This window comes from Pelodiscus sinensis, chromosome 1 (genome assembly GCF_049634645.1).
Source record: "Pelodiscus sinensis isolate JC-2024 chromosome 1, ASM4963464v1, whole genome shotgun sequence".
Classification (NCBI taxonomy): Eukaryota; Metazoa; Chordata; order Testudines; family Trionychidae; genus Pelodiscus; species Pelodiscus sinensis.
In genome coordinates, this window is record NC_134711.1 from 231,714,545 (window position 1) to 231,729,025 (window position 14,481).

Genomic DNA, 14,481 nt, shown 5'->3' on the forward strand with positions numbered 1-14,481 from the left:
TTTCTTGTTCACAGATTCATAGATTCTGAGACCAAAAGCACTGTAGCCATCTGGTCTGCCCTCATGTATAACACAGGCCATAGAACTTCCCCACAATAATTTCCAGAGCAGATCTTTTAGAAAAACATCCAATTTTGACTTAAAACTTATCAGTTATGGAGACTCTTGATAAATTGTTATGTCTAATTATTCTCACTAAAAAATGTATACCGTAGTTCCAATCTGACTATGTCTAGTTCAGGGGTTCTGAAACTCCACGGCACTGCGGCTCCCTTTTGACAACAAATATTTCTACATGACCCTCAGAGGGGGTACTGAATCCAGAGCCTGCCTGAGCTTTGCCTCCCCAGGCAGGGGCCAAAGTCCAAATCCCACCACTTGGAGCAGGAGGGCCAAAGCCTAAGGGCTTCATCCCTGGGCAGGGAGTCTATAACTCACCCTCGACACCCAGGACTGAAGCCGAAGCCTGAGCCCTGCGTGATGGAGTCCAGGTTTTGGCCCTGGGTGGTGGGGCTTGGACTTCAGGCTTCGGCCCAAGGCCTCAGTCAGTCTTATGCTAGCCCTGATGATCCTGTAAAGCAGGGTTGCAACTCACTTTGGAGTCCCAAACCACAGTTGGAGAACTGCTAGTCTAGCTTCAACTTCCAGCTGTTAGACTGTGTTATACCTCTCTATGCTGGATTGAAGAGTCCATTAGTGAATATGTATTCTCCATGTTGGTATTTATAGACTGGAGTCAAGTCATTCCTTAACCATCCCTTTGTTAAGTTAACTAGACTAGTGTTTCTCAACCAGTGGTACCAGTACCCTTAGGAGTACTCAAGAGAAGTCTGGGTACTTCAACACAACTGATATTTGGAGAAAACTGAATTTTTGTTGTAAGTTTTAGAAAGCTTTATTATTTTTGTACTTTTTATACCCAAAAATTTCAGCGCCTGCCTAGCTACGATTAAGTTGTTTAAACAAATGTGTTGCAATGGTAGTAAAAAATTGTGTGTGTCTGAAAACTGTAGGTACTAGGGGTACTTCTAATTTTTTTTTTTAAGGGAGTACTTCTTATATTTTTTTAAAGGGGTACTTTATGAAAAAAAGGTTGAGAAACACTGAACTAGACTAAACTCATAGACTCATAGACTCCAAGGTCAGAAGGGACCATCATGATCATCTAGTCTGACCCCCTTCACAATGCAGGCCACAGAATCTCACCCACCCCCTGCTAGAATAATCCTCTCACCTATATCTCAGATATTGAAGCCTTCAAATAGTTTGAAGACCCCAAGATGCAGAGAATCCTCCAGCTGTGATCTGTGCCCCATGCTACAGAGGAAGGTGAAAAACCTCCAGGGCCTCTGCCAATCTACCCTGTAGGAAAATTCCTTCCCGACCCCAAATATGGCGATCAGCTAAACCCTGAGCATGTGGGCAAGACTCATCAGCCAGACACCCAAAAAGTTCTCTATTGTAACTCCTATCATCCCTCCATTGACCTATTTCCCACTGATAATGAATGGTCAATTAGTTACCAAGATCATGTTATCTCATCAAACCATCCCCTTCATAAACCCATCTAGTTTTTTCTTGAAGCCAGATAAATCTTTTGCCCCCACTACTTCCCTTGGAAGGCCATTCCAGAACCTCACTCCTCTAATGGTTAGAAACCTTCATCTAATCTCAAGTCTAAATTTCCTACAAGCCAGCTTATATCCATTTGTTCTTGTGTCCACATTGGTATTAAGCTTAAATAATTCCTCTCCCTCCCTGGTATTTATCCCTCTAATATATTTAAAGAGAGCAATCATGTCCCCCCTCTGCCTTCTTTTGGTTAAGGTAAACAAGCCAAGCTCCTTGAGTCTCCTTTCATAAGACAGGTTTTCCATTCCTTGGGTCATCCTAGTGGCCCTTCTTTGTACCTGTTCCAGTTTGAATTCATCCTTCTTAAAGTTGGGAGACCAGAACTGCACACAGTATTCCAAATGGGGTCTCACCAATGCCTTGTATAATGGCACTAACACCTCCTTATCCCTACTGGAAATACCTCGCCTAATACATCCCAAGATCGTATTAGCCTTTTTCACAGACATGTCACAATGGCGGCTCATAGTCATTCTATAATCAACCAGGACTCCGAGGTCCTTCTCCTCCTCTGTTACTTCCAACTGATGTGTCCCCAGCTTATAACTAAAATTCTTGTTATTAATCCCTAAATGCATAACCTTACACTTCTCACTATTAAATTTCATCCTATTGTTATCACTCCAATTTACAAGGTCATCCAGCTCTTCCTGTATGATATCCCGATCCTTTTCTGAATTGGCAATAGCTCCCAACTTTGTGTCATCCGCAGATTTTATCAGAACACTTCCACTTTTGGTGCCAAGGTCAGCAATAAAAAGATTAAATACAATTGGCCCCAAAACTGATCCCTGAGGAACTCCACTAGTAACCTTCCTCCAACCTGACAGTTCACCTTTCAGTATGACCCACTGTAGTCTCCCCTTTAACCAGTTGCTTATCCACCTCTCAACTTTCATATTAATCCTTATCTTTTCCAATTTAACCAATAATTCCCCATGTGGTACTGTATCAAATGCCTTACTAAAGTCGAGGTAGATTAGATCCACTGCATTTCCTTTATCTAAAAAATAAAGGAGTCTATCACTGTAAGGAATGTTTATAATCCTTTAATCACCCTTCTTGAATCATAGACAACAGAACTGAACACATTACAACAGCAATTACACTTGTGCCAAATACAGAGGTAAAATAGCCTCTCTACTCCTACGTAAGATTTCCCTGTTTATGCATCCCAGAATGATATTAGCCCTTTTGGCCACAGCATTGAATTGGGAGCTCATGTTCAGCTGATTATTTTGTTAACACAGCAGTGCATTAGGTCAAATGGAGACATAGGAATTGCTGTGCTATACACATAGGAGATCTAATCCAAACTCCTGTCTTCTGAGTGGCCAGAACCAGATATGTCAGAGGAATGTACAAGAAACCCCAGAGTGTACAAGATGGGATTACCTGTTGCATTCATTGGCTGCTATTTCACCTCTATGGTTGTAAATTATTCAGACCAGAAATGAACACTGTTGCCATAAAAAGGCTATTTTTGTTTTTAAAATAGCTTTCCATGATTTCAGGTAATTTGGGCTAATAATTTTCACCCTTGGGTGTTGGTAGCTTAAGAGGTATAATTATGCCATCAACTGTGAAAATAATGTCTATAGTTTAAGGCACCAAAGCACTGCCAATGATTATATAGTTATTCTTAGTCACTTCACATGCACCATTCGATTTGGTTGAGGCTGAATATTAAATAGGAATAATGAAATCAGTGGACTTGAAATGGTGTGAAACTGGTACTAGTGAGAGGAGATTCAGACCCACAAAGCTTTCATGACAAATGCAAACATGTACATGAAAAGGCCTACCCTTGCAGTTGCTGGCAAAAGAGTCTTTGATTTTAGTGGGAATAGATCTGAGTCCAAAGTTCAAATTCAATAGGATCATTCTTACCAGGAAAACAATCACGAGGAAAATGGGAACTGAATTCAATCAGAGCTGTGACATCTTCTCTTCCCATTTCTTTGATGGCTGCAGGGAGATCTTTACTTGTGGCTCCATCTAATACTGATTTTATTCAGAGCAGAATTACAAAGCTCAAAGTCTGTGCTCAGAAATCCTATGCAAGAACAACATAGAGGAGCGTCAGAAACATGCAGCTTGTAGAGATTCCTCCATAGAGATTAGTCCTTCTGTGGAAGGGATCAGGGATTCCAACACTTTTAATCTATGGCTCACCTAGGATCTGTTCAAGTCTCAAGAGATGTGCCTGAAGCAGAGAGTTTCCTTACATTTAGGCTGTTGCCTGACCTCTCTGCAGCTTCTGGACAGCATTCAGCCAAGGTCTCTCCTGATGGTGATTGCCCCTAGAGTCTTGTCTGGATGTGGGTGTGAAGGGAAACAAATATGCTAATTTGCCCCATGGGTTTGGCAGCAGCAGAATTTACAGAGCTTGGCCACAGTGCCTACCTAGAACTGTCATCCCTTTCTCATCTGTAGCTGAAGCCCTCTGCCCAGCCTTCTTGGAAGGGTTACTGTAAGTTCTGAAAGAAGAGAGGAGTATCCTTATAGATGGCTTTCTCCACTTCAGCACCTACCCTATTGTGATGCTGCACTTTGGTTCCATCCCTGGGCACTGAGAGGAGTTTGATGTAATGAGATTTTATTGGGTTTCACCTCATCCTTTACTGCCATTGAGGATATGGTTTGGTGTGTTAATTTTCCTTGAGATTGTAGAGCAGCTGTTCAAAAATGTTTCTCCATGCTTGTAGACAGACACGCATTAAATAAAAAATGTAAACTCGGGGTGGGAGTTGGAGATATTCAGGGCCAAATTCTGCACCCAGTTATGCTGATATAAATCCAGAGAAATTTCCTTTGGATTTGCTATGGATTTATGCGGGTGTGACTGAGAGCAAAACTTGATAAAAGATATTGCAACTTGGGGAAAACATTTGTCTGAAGTCAGGAAGAGTTGGCAACATGGTAGCATGAAAACCTTTTGAACTCAGATCACTTTCCCATGTTTTATTCAAGGTTTCCATCTCTACCACCGACTGCCAAACCTCATGCCGGAAAGCTGCCTTCTGATAGTTATTGGGGCACTAGTCGGAGCAATCATTTTTGGCACGGATCACAAATCCCCACCAGCAATGACTACAAACATTTACTTCCTGTATCTCCTCCCACCCATTGTCCTTGAGGAGGGGTACTTTATGCCCACTCGCCCCTTTTTTGAAAATTTTGGGTCCATTCTATGGTGGTCTGTCCTGGGATCCCTCCTGAATGCATTTGGCATCGGACTCTCTCTCTATGGGATCTGCCAGATCGAAGCCTTTGATCTCACTGACATTAACCTGCTGCAGAACTTGCTCTTTGGCAGCATGATTTCAGCTGTGGATCCCGTGGCAGCGCTGGCTGTTTTTGAAGAGGCCTCCGTTAATGAGCAGCTTTACATGATGATATTTGGAGAGTCTTTGCTAAATGATGGAATAACTGTGGTGAGTTTGCTTTTGCCATTTATTTTAGCTCAAATCACAGAGGCAGAATATCATAGAGGAGAACCAGAAGGAACTCCACTGGAAATGCACTTATTTATTTATGATTGTTAAGGATCATGTGTGTATTTCAGTGGTGCCTAGACACTCTAATCAGGGATTCAAGCCCCATAGTGCTAGGCACTGTACACACATATCACATCCAGATAGTAAACACTAGACTAACCCATGAAAAAAGCCATATTGTTATAGCACTGCTGGAAGTGAGAGGAGAATCATGTTCCATATTTATTACTCAATAAATGACACCCACCGATGTGAATGACCTCGCAATAACTGCATTGTCAGTGATGCAGGGTCAGACCCTAAGCATTGAGAACTGTATTGGTATTGTAGAAGCAACAAAAGAAACCAGTCTATTCCAATCAGGCCCACATTTCCAAAGAAGCTTGTGATTTTGGGTGTCTCCATTTTTGTGTCACCAAAGAGACAACTTTAAAAGGGCCTGATTTTCGGAGGGCAGATGCTCATATCTTAATCAATCCTTTGTCAATCTGACACAAAATTGGTGATAGTAGAAAAATAAACAAAACCTGAATTTTATAACACAAAAGGGATGGTATTTGTGAAATTCTTTTCCAGGTGTTCAACCAGCTCTGCCGAAACTTGAGGCTCCCAGAATCACACGTCACTTAGGCCTTAGGACCTGATCTAGCAAAGCTCTTCTGGACTGCTTAACTTTAAGCATGCAAATTGTTTCATTGAAATCAATAGAACTACTGGTGCTAAAATTCAAGCATGGGCTTAGTAAATGTTTGGCTAGGGTGTTTTTTTTAAATCTAAAACACAGGCATCAAAAACAATTCTGACACAGGTTGAACATCAAGTGCTAGTGGAAATGTGATGTGTTGGAAGACTCATTGTTGAAAGTCTTTGCAGCTCATAGTACTTTGGGAGTGGTTTTTAAAAAAAGGGAAAGAAAGAGACTAATTTGATCTCTTGAGACCCAATTGTTATGAAATGGTCACAGGCTCCTAATTCCCCAATCAGAATGAAAATATATTAAAGTTAATGATGCATGCAATAAATCCTTGCTACTTAAATTTGTACGCACATTTCTTATGAGGTAACTCATTAATGACTGGTGTCCTTTTGTTATAACAGTAGCTTTTTAAAAAGACATTACATATTTATTAGGTTGAACAAAGGAAAATCTGAAGATTTATACAACATTGCTTGGATCCTTAACTCAAATATTTTTTCTTCATGTAAATCATTTCTCTGGGGTGGGGCTGGGGATGAGGGGTTCACTATTCAGGCTGTCCCTGGAAGATGACTACCCCAGCCCTCTCTCACTGTAGCAGCTTGTGGTCAGGTGAGACGTGCCTGTCCATGGGGGCATCGCTGGGGGAGGGGTGCAAGTCCCCCAGTTGGGGGACAGACAGACACACAGAAAGACACATAATCAGTTAAACTCTTTGGAATATATGGTAGATAGCCGTCCCTTTTCTCCACCTCTGCCTCCTGGTGGCCCAATGAGGTATTAGCTGTCCCATCCCCATATCTAATGCCTTGCTGCCCTCCCTGTGGTCATTCTACAGTATAACTCCCTTCTACCAGCCCCCTCCATTTCCATGTTATGAGAAACAATCAAACTCCAGGCACATCCCATTGTCCTGGCACAATCAAACACTGATCTTTCTTTAAGTTATGATAAGAGGAAGCTGCATATCAAATTTGGTGGTCCTAGAGCTTACTGTTTAGGAGAAGTTCTTGAACAAATGGACTTGCAAACAGATGCAGATTTCTAAAATATATAGTGAAGATAATATCATGGAAAAAAAATCCTTAAAAACTAATAAACTGTGGAATTGGAATAATGGCTTGGAAAATATTCCTATTGATGTGACCTGAGGCCTAATAGCGGTCACCTTAGCCATTTAAATTGAACCATTATGTTCACAAGAACTCTTTTGCCTGTGAAAGATAAAAGGGCTCAATAGAAGAGCTGGTTGGCTGATGGGAGCCTTTTTATCTTTCTCATGCAAAGAGTTCTTGTGAACATAATAGCATAACTTAAATAATCAACATTTTAAAATTGTCTTGGGCATAATGAAACACAGGAGTAACTTGAAAGGGTGGTTTTTCTAGGTTTGCTGCACCTGAGTGGACACTTGTATTAAAATCAAAATATATTATTCATTTAATCTTTACCTACAGCGATCCATTATATGCATAGATAATTTATATTCATTGACTTTACTCCCTTCCCCACCTCCCACGGTCTCTATCAAAATCATCATGTTGCTAATACACAGTTGTTCTGTGTTTCATTGTGCCCAAGACAATTTTAAAAAGTTGGAGAATAATTTTTTTAGAATGTATTTAGACATAGATCGGTGTTCCGCAAAGTGGTCCGTGGATCCACTCTGAGAAAACTGCTACTGGGCTGCTCCAGTTTATTTACTTACCTGCTCCATAGCCACTGAGCTTTGCTGTTCCCATTGGCTGTGGTTCCTACAGGTTCCCTTGGCTGCAAATAGTGAATCACAGCCAATGGGAGCCATGAAACTCCGTGGCTGCAGAGCTGGTAAGTAAACAAACCGGAGCGGCCCTGAAGCAGCTTTCTCAGAGTGGGTCTGTGGACCACTTTGAGAAACACTGACAGAGTAAGTTAGACATAGACTAGGTTAAGATTAAAAAATTATTTATCAATTAACTAGGCAAATATTGAGCAGTGTTGCAGCACCTTAGAGACTAACAAATTTATCAGGTCATGAACTTTTGTGGGTAAACCCCACTTTATTTATTTATTTATTGCAGTTACATACTAACACAGCTACTCCTCTGAGAGTATGGCTAGACTGCGAGGGTTTTTCGGGATACCAGAGGTATCCCAAAAAACTCCGCCACATCCAAGGAAAGTGTTTGCTCTTCTGCTTTTTTTTACAGACGAGCAAATGCGCTCTTTCGGAAGTCCCTGTATTCTTTGTTCCACGAGGAAGAAGGGGGCTTTTGAAAGAGGGTTTTTTTTTCCAAAATTTGGCCCAGTCTAGATGGACCAAATTTCGGAAAAGTCTTTTCTGACAAAAGTATCAGAAAAAGGTACACAAAATATGGAGCGCATTTTGCGTTTCTTTTTCTGATAGATCCTCGCAGTCTAGAGTACCCTGGGACTTTTAGTCAAATATTATGAAATAATACAAAAATGGTCAAACATTTTAAAGCACTAATTTATTAGAATAGTAACAAAAATGAATAAGCCTTTATGGGTTCCATGAGAGTTAACCTTGGGTAGGTACTTAGGCCTAATTACAAAAACAAGTTCCTTACGGGAGTTATTTTAATAGAGAAGTGCAAAACACAACGAAATTAAGTGCTGGAAAATGAAAAAATGGCACCATGATGCTACCAAACAAGTAGGCTGCCACCTGCACTACGGCATTCTTGCTTGAATATTTGACAATATTCGACTGAGATCAGATAGCAGGCAGTCAACTGACGGATCAATTTATGCATGACTGGCTTTTCAGGTATCATTTAGAAGTCATCAACAAAATCTTCCAAAAAGCTATAGGCTGTCTAACATAACACTTAAACTTATAATCACATAAGCTACGTCTAGACTATAACTGTAAGTCGGAAAATGATATGCAAATTGCAAACCACAATTTGCATATCTTTTTCTGCTTTTCTGTCGAAAGAGGCTTTTCTGATGTTTGGCATGTCTACACGATGCCAAATTTTGGAAGAACCTGCTCTTTTGACACAACTCGTTTTCCTCGTAGAATAAGGTTTACAGGGATGGAGAAAGAGTGTGTCTGCTTTTTCGAAAATGTTTTTGGAAAAGTGGACACGTTCCTTGGACGCAGCATTGCTTTTCCGGAATCCCGGAAAAGCACAGCAGTTTAGGCGTAACCTTAGTGGTGACCACATCACAACAGAAAAAAAGTTCTGCTCAGGTAATAAATGAACTCAGTCAATACATTAAAACTCAACACAGTGGGAAAGCTCCATTTTACCAATAGCACCCTCCTAATGCCCTCAGTTGACCTCAAAACCTCTATTAAAATCCTTAAAATATTTCTGTCAATCAAAGGATATAAATACTATGTCTGATTGATGTCTTAAAGGGAAACTGCAATATAACTGCCAAACCGCACTGTTTTAGGCAAAATATAAACCAGATCTATTAACTACAGAAAGATTTTAAGAGATTATTAGTAGCAGGCATAGAGATCAAAGTTAGTTACCTAAGAACTAAACATAGAAATTCAGTCTAAATGATAGGTGCTGACTCCATAGGGGCTCTGGAGCTGGAGTCATACTCCCTCCTCCCTTCAGTGACTCTCATCACTGTCACACCCACTGATCAACTCTTTCCCCTCCATCCCAGTGCCTCCCGCTTGCCATGAACAGCTGTTTCATAGCATTCCAGAGGCTTTGGGAGGGAGGGAGAGGGAAGGGCAGAGATGGGGCAGGCTCAGGTGCAGAAAGATGTGAGGCAGGGGTAAGCAGGGGCTGGAAGAGGTAAAGGAGGGGTGTGGGTTTGGGGGAAATGGTGGAATGGAGGCAGGGCAGGCAGGGAGGATAGGGTTGAGCAACCCACATCTAGAAGGGAAGTCAAAGCCTATGATCTAAAATCTAACTTGAATAGCCTTAAGCAAGATTAGAATCAAGCAGTGTTTCACCTTACCAGAAGGTACAAGCAGCTAACAGCTGTTCCGTACACAGACTAAACCACCTTCCAGCATGGGACCAAACTTGCCCAGGTCAAAGACTTTGCCTTCCAGACATTCTTCCAAGTTGAAATGGGGTGGGGTGAGGCCAAATGATGATGTCACTGTTTTTTTAATACTTGCTTCCCGCTTGCTGGAAAGATCTTTGCTGTGAGGTTCTGGGGTGTGTTTTTCCACTCCCAGAGTCTGCCTTTGGTGAGAAGTCTCTGGGTAGTGGATTGGCTGTTGATCAGCAATTAACGCCCATCTGTCTGGTGACAACTACTCTCTTGTTGCAACTGAAAGGCTGGCCATGGATGTTCACAACCTCCCAACATAGTTCAGTAATAAATATTACAATACTTCATCGATTCACATACAATGAGAGGATATCCAATCCAACCAGATATTAGTGTTCAACACATCATGATGCCTCAGAAAGCATAATTTATGCAGAGTACCTCATAGTGTAATTGCATATTAAACCACAAGTTGAGTACTATGAAGCTGGAGTTACCTTAGTTTCATTTAGTTTCTATTCTATTCGATTCGATTAAATTTAATTCAATTCAGTTTGATCCTTAAGTTCTTACTTTTCCCTCATCCTAGTGCTTCTGAGCATCTTCTTTGCTACATATTTTATGGTATCTGATGCATCATGTACTATCTCAAAACATAACACATTCCATACACCAGACACAGGGGATATGCCTACACAGCAGGGCTAAACTTGAAATAAGCTACGCAACATGAGCTATGCTACTTGTGTAGCTTAAGTTGAAATAGCTTATTTCAAATTTGGGAATGTCTACACAGCACTTATTTCAAAATAGAGCATGCTTCCTCTGACTTCCCTTAAACCTCATAAAAAGGTTACAAGAGTCAGAGTAAGAAGTCCTGCAGCTGGACACTATTTCGACATGTTGAAATAACTGCTTGTGTGTAGATGCGCACTTTGTTATTTCGGAATAACGTCCATTATTCTGAAATAATGCTGCTGTGTAGACATAGCCAGCGTGTCCCAGACTACCTGTCTTGTTCTTTTTACAATATGCATATGATACATTCTCTGGCATTTTGTTCCATTTCTTCACTAGTGTTCGGACCTCTGCCAAGTAGATAATTTGAGGTCCTATATGTTCAGATTGAATCTACAATTTTACTAAGGAATGAGAGTATACCACCATCTGTAGTACATATAACTAAAAACATTGGTAAAATCTACTTTTGAAAGATTTCTCATTTGCTGTCTATTATTTTTGCATTCAGGTTTTATATAATATATTCATCGCCTTCACCCAGATGCATAGATATGAAGAGATTGAAACTGTTGACATTCTTGCTGGATTTGCTCGTTTCTTTGTAGTGGGGCTAGGAGGAGTGCTGTTTGGCATCGTGTTTGGATTTGTTTCCGCATTCATGACCCGATTTACGCAAAACATTTCTGCCATCGAACCACTGCTTGTCTTCATGTTCAGTTATTTGTCCTATTTGTCTGCTGAAACCCTCTACATCTCAGGCATTCTGGCGTGAGTATTGAATAAGAATTTTCAAATGTCTCCCAGGGACAGAATTCCATTCTTAACAACATATTTTGTTTGGGGCTGGTATAATGATTTCTGCTGTCCTCGGCCCATTTTTTCCCCCAGTTTTGATTCTTTATGAGTCTAAATGTGCAATCTAATCTACTAAGATAGCTGTTTAAACACATCAAGATCTGATAGCAGAACAACGTACGTGCCATTATTTATTTCTATGTGGCATCCGAATAACATTATGAGAGGATGTAGTCAGTGTTCCCTCTAATATTTTCCAATGGTGAGTGGAGTGAGTATTGTCTTGTGCACCAATATAGAGGTCATGTGCGCTTGTTCGGATGTGTGCCACCATGATACCCACAAGTTGCTAACAAATATCTTCTATATATTTTAAAAATTATTTTTACTGCATCCAAAAGCAAGAAATAAATATAGCAATGTATACTCTCATACTGTGCTTTTCCTCAGTAGATCACACAATATTTTACAAAGGAGAGCAAATCATCACTATTTTATAGATGTGGAACTGAGGTATAAACCAGTAACATGTCTAAGGTCAATGACACATCCAGGTTTCAAACCCAGCTCTCCCAAGCCAAAATCCTATGCACTAGCCACTGGGTCACAATATTATAGCTAGAAGGATTACGGTCAAAATTTCTGAAGTCAGATGACTGGATAAATTATCCCATAAACAGAGATGTTCAGAACCTGCATCTCCAACAGATTTCAGCTCCTGTATTTCTCAGTGTCTCACTTGTCCTGTCTGACACATACCAAATTCTTATGACAAAAGAACAGATTGATTTTAAATATGCAGATTGATTTTAAAGTGTTATCTGCTTGCACTAGGGTTTCCAGCTCCTTTTCCTGGGTGCGGTGGGTAGTTTCAAAAACCACAGATGCCAATTAATTAATCCTGTGCTCTTCCCAACCCTGCTCTACATCCATTTATTCTGTACTTCCCTTGCCAGCCTGTGCCTTATCCCCTGGCATCATTTTTCAACCCCCCCCCATTCATTAACATGCACTCCTGCGCTGTTCAACTACCATTAAGAATAAACATTCATACTTGCATGTGCAGCTTGGCCAATCGCACATGCTAATACCATTCCCATTTCCCCAAGCACACCAATGTTTTGAAGAAAAAGTCAGTTACCCGTTTGTGCACCCAGCTCTCAAACAAGCCACGTGGTGTTCCGCCAGAGCTGTAACTGGGGCTGTGATTCCAGTTTAGAGATGCCTTCAAGGTAGCTACGTATCACCTATACAGCACTTTGCGTGGATCCCCTAACACACGACCCTGGCTGGCCCTGGGTGCCTGAGCACCTGCTTGCCACCCAGCACACGGCTCTGGCCCTGGCCAGAGCCACTGGAGGAGCAGCATCCTGCAGCTCCTGGGGAAGGGCTGAAATTAGAGCCAAGGCCAGGGCCAAGGCCGTGTGGTGGCTGCCCTGCTGCTCCTGGGGTAGGGCGGCCGCCTGCCATGTGGCCCCATCCTAGAGCAGCTGAACAGCCATTGCTCAGCTCTGCTGTAGAGGTGGGTGGGAGGCAAATTCTTGGTGCATACCTGCACAGGCATGCCCCTTAGAGGGAACACTGGATGTAGTTATATACAACATTGTTAATGTCAAAAGAACAAAGAATCTCGTTCTCAGTTAGAGCAATGTATATCAATTGTAACTCCATTGATTGAAATGGAATTATATTCAGGGCTCGACAAACTGATGTTTCCACTCGCCCATGGTGAATAGATTTCAGCGGGTTGCTCCATGTGCCCCATTCACTGGCGCTGCGCGCATGCGCAGTGCCAGTCTAGCGCAAGCGTGGTGCGGGGCTGGCGAGTAGCTCTTGCTGCAGTTTGTCAAGCCCTGGTTATATCTATATTAATTTTGAATTTGGAACTAAATCTGGCCCAAATATAAAACTCAGAAACATTAAACACACATGCGTATATACGTGAGCACACACACACACACACACACACATGCATACATATGGATGGTTGGATATTTATAGTGTGCATATTAAAGGCCAAGACAGGATGACAAATGTGAAAGTGCTCACTCTTGCTGGTATGTCATTCATGGGAATGTTGATTAGTAGAAAAAACTAGGTGGCTTGGAGAAGTCAAGCAAATGCCAGATTACAGGATGCCAAAGAGTGTACTGTACTTTCAAGCTCCTAAAGGGTCTAGAACAAGGGTGGGCAATAACCATTCATGGCCCAGAGGCTGGATACAGTTTGCTAGGATTAGCCCCTGGCAGGCTGCCAGATGCTGTGTTTATCTGAGCATCTCCAGGTATGGGCCATTTGCTGGTCCCATTGGCTATTGTTCACTGTTCCCAGTCAATTGGAGCTATGGGAAGTGGCATGGGCTGGGCCACCGTGTTGTACAGCTCCCATTGGCTGGGAATGGCAAACTCCAGCCAACTGGAGCTGCAAGTGGCCATGCCTACAGATGCTCAAGTAAATAAAGCATCTTTCAGCCAACCAGGTGCTCACTCTGGTGAACCACATGTGGCCCACAGGCTGCTTATTGCCCACCTGTGCACAGATTTCAGAATGCTTACAAAGAGGATTTAGTGTCCTTTGGAATCACTTTGGATGACTTGGAAAGAATGCCGCTCTGGTTGATGTAGTCAGCCTGTAGATGGAGTGAGGCATTGTCAGGCAGACTGGATCAAGCTTTGTGATAACTGGCATCAGTGCAAGAAAGAATCTACTGCTCGGATTCACAACATCGCCAGTGCATGGGTGTGCCCTACCTGCATCAGACTCAGCAGCCATCAAAGAACTTATCAGTGCATACTCTGAGCTCCATAAAGAGCAATGATTCCATTGATTAAAAGTTAGATTTTTGACTACAGTAATCTAGAAATAGTTCTATCACGGAGGATCTGATTCCAAATGTGTTCTAAATGTACAAGTGTGAGATGAAGAGGGAAGGTCATAAAGGACAGTATTTTATAGTAAACACAAAGGAAGAGAAAGTGGGTACATTAATAGGAGGCAGACGAGGGGGACAGGGATAGGAAAGAAGAGGGAAAGGATAGAGGGACGAGTGGAAATGTGCAGGGAGGCAGAGACAGTGAGGCGCAGCAAAGGGAACGTGAGCCAATTAATGGAGAGGAAAAAATACCAAAGTAAAAATGGAAG

General features: G+C 41.8%; 1 protein-coding gene across 1 annotated transcript in view; it reads left to right on the forward strand.

Moving 5' to 3' along the window:
* SLC9A4 (solute carrier family 9 member A4) overlaps positions 1 to 14,481 on the forward strand; it is a 45,649-nt gene that overhangs the window by 1,854 nt on the left and 29,314 nt on the right. Inside the window, exons 2-3 of the mRNA XM_006127647.4 lie at positions 4,606 to 5,069; positions 11,054 to 11,313. Coding sequence (XP_006127709.2) covers positions 4,606 to 5,069; positions 11,054 to 11,313 — 724 coding nt within the window. The remainder of the gene's footprint in view (positions 1 to 4,605; positions 5,070 to 11,053; positions 11,314 to 14,481) is intronic.